The 2,500-nt window shown below is 34.9% G+C and overlaps 1 protein-coding gene across 3 annotated transcripts in view; it reads left to right on the top strand.

The window, feature by feature from the left end:
- Positions 1–2,500, top strand: part of LOC113818161 (zinc metalloproteinase nas-4) — a 22,909-nt gene that overhangs the window by 19,435 nt on the left and 974 nt on the right. For all 3 annotated transcript variants that reach the window (XM_070137514.1, XM_070137515.1, XM_070137513.1), the window contains one exon: positions 1,499–1,621. In XM_070137514.1, the coding sequence (XP_069993615.1) occupies positions 1,499–1,621 (123 nt within the window). The remainder of the gene's footprint in view (positions 1–1,498; positions 1,622–2,500) is intronic.

Raw genomic sequence — 2,500 nt, 5'->3', positions numbered from 1 at the left:
CACAATCCCTCATAAATCTTTATACCTTCATACCCCACCCCCCAATCCCTCATAAATCTTTATACCTTCATACCCCCATCCCATCCAATCCCTCATAAATCTTTATACCTTTATACCCCCCATCCCACCCAATCCCTCATAAATCTTTATACCTTCATACCCCCCAATCCCTCATAAATCTTTATACCTTCATACCCCCCAATCCCTCATAAATCTTTATACCTTCATACCCCCCAATCCCTCATAAATCTTTATGCCTTCCTACCCCCTCCAATCCCTCATAAATCTTTATACCTTCATACCCCCCAATCCCTCATAAATCTTTATACCTTCATACCCCCCAATCCCTCATAAATCTTTATACCTTCATACCCCCAATCCCACATAAATCTTTATACCTTCACCCCCCACTCCCTCATAAATCTTTATACCTTCATACCCCCCCAATCCCTCATAAATCTTTATACCTTCATACCCCCCCCAATCCCTCATAAATTTTTATGCCTTCATACCCCCCACAATCCCTCATAAATCTTTATACCGTCATACCCCCCAATCCCTCATAAATCTTTATACCTTCATACCCCCCCAATCCCTCATAAACCTTTATACCTTCATACCCCCCAATCCCTCATAAATCTTTATACCTTCATACCCCCCCCAATCCCTCATAAATCTTTATGCCTTCATACCTCACCCCCAATCCCTCATAAACCTTTATACCTTCCTACCCCACCCCCCGATCCCTCATAAATCTTTATACCTTCATACCCCACCCCCAACCCAATCCCTCATAAATCTTTCTATTCCCCCCATCCCTCATAAATCTTTCTACTCCCCCCATCCCTCATAAATCTTTATACCTTTATACCCCCCCCTCCAATCCCTCATAAATCTTTATGCCTTTATCCCCCCAATCCCTCATAAATCTTTATGCCTTCATACCCCCCACCCACAATCCCTCATAAATCTTTATACCTTCATACCCCCCCCAATCCCTCATAAATCTTTATACCTTTCTACCCCCCCCCAATCCCTCATAAATCTTTATACCTTTCTACCCCCCCAATCCCTCATAAATCTTCATACCTTCATACCCCCCAATCCCTCATAAATCTTTATACCTTTCTACCCCCCAATCCCTCATAAATCTTAATACCTTCCTACCCCCCCACCCCAATCCCTCATAAATCTTTATACCTTCATACCCCCATCCCCCAATCCCTCATAAATCTTTATACCTTCCTACCCCATCCCACCCCAATCCCTCATAAACCTTTATACCCTCATACCCCCACCCCACAATCCCTCATAAATCTTTATACCTTCATACCCCCACAACCCTTCATAAATCTTTATACCTTCATACCCCCCCATCCCCCAATCCCTCATAAACCTTTACACCTTCCTACCCACCCACCCCGATCCCACAATCCCTCATAAATCTTTATACCTCCATACCCCTCATTTTCTCTTACCAACCACCCACTTCCAACAGGTTCCAAGTGTAAAGACACGAACATGTTCTGCAAGGAATGGAGTCAGCTGGGGGAATGCACGAAGAACGCCCCATACATGAGTCTTTTCTGCAAGAACTCGTGTGGTGTTTGTGACGATCCAGGTGGGTTTGGCTTCTGATTTTGTCATTTTGTTTTTTGTTTGTTATTGCGGTTATTGTTGTTGTTGTTGTTGTTGTTGTTGTTGTTGTTATTATTATTATTGTTATTATTATTATTATTATTATTATTATTATTATTATTATTGTTATTGTTATTATTATTATTATTATTATTATTATTTATTATCATTGTTTTTGTTCTGTTTATTATTGCAGTTATTGTTATTGTTATCAATGTTATTATTATTATTACTATTATTTTTTATCGTTATCATTATTTTAGGTCTGTTTATTATTGCAGTTATTGTTATTATTTTCATTGTTATTATTATTTTATCACTATAATTTACCATTATCATTATTTTTTATTATCATTGTTATAGCTATTAGTTTTAGTATTTGTAGTAGTAGTAGTAGTAGAAATAGTACTACTACTACTATTGCTATTATTAAAGCTATTAGTATTAGTATTTGTAGTAGTAGTGGTAGTAATAGTACTACTACTACTATTGTTATCATTATTGATATCATTATCATTATTGTTATAATTATTATTACTATTATTATTAGTTTTATGATTATTACCATAACAATTATTACTTTCTTATCATGATTGTTCTCTTTATCATTATTGCAGCAATTGTTTCATTATTATCATTATCATTATGTTATTATTATTATTATAATTATTTCATTTTTTGGTATAACCATCAATATTGTTGTTATTATTAGTATCATCATTGGTATTATTATCATTATTATGTTTCATATTATTATTAGTATTATAATTTCTATTTTAATTGTTATTATGATAATAATATTATTATTGTTATTATCCTTTTTATTACAATTATTATCATTTTTATTGCCATATTCATTATT

This window comes from Penaeus vannamei, chromosome 23 (assembly GCF_042767895.1).
Source record: "Penaeus vannamei isolate JL-2024 chromosome 23, ASM4276789v1, whole genome shotgun sequence".
In the NCBI taxonomy this organism is placed as follows: Eukaryota; Metazoa; Arthropoda; class Malacostraca; order Decapoda; family Penaeidae; genus Penaeus; species Penaeus vannamei.
The sequence above is the reverse complement of the archived record's forward strand: the minus strand, read 5'-3'. Positions and strand labels throughout refer to the sequence as shown.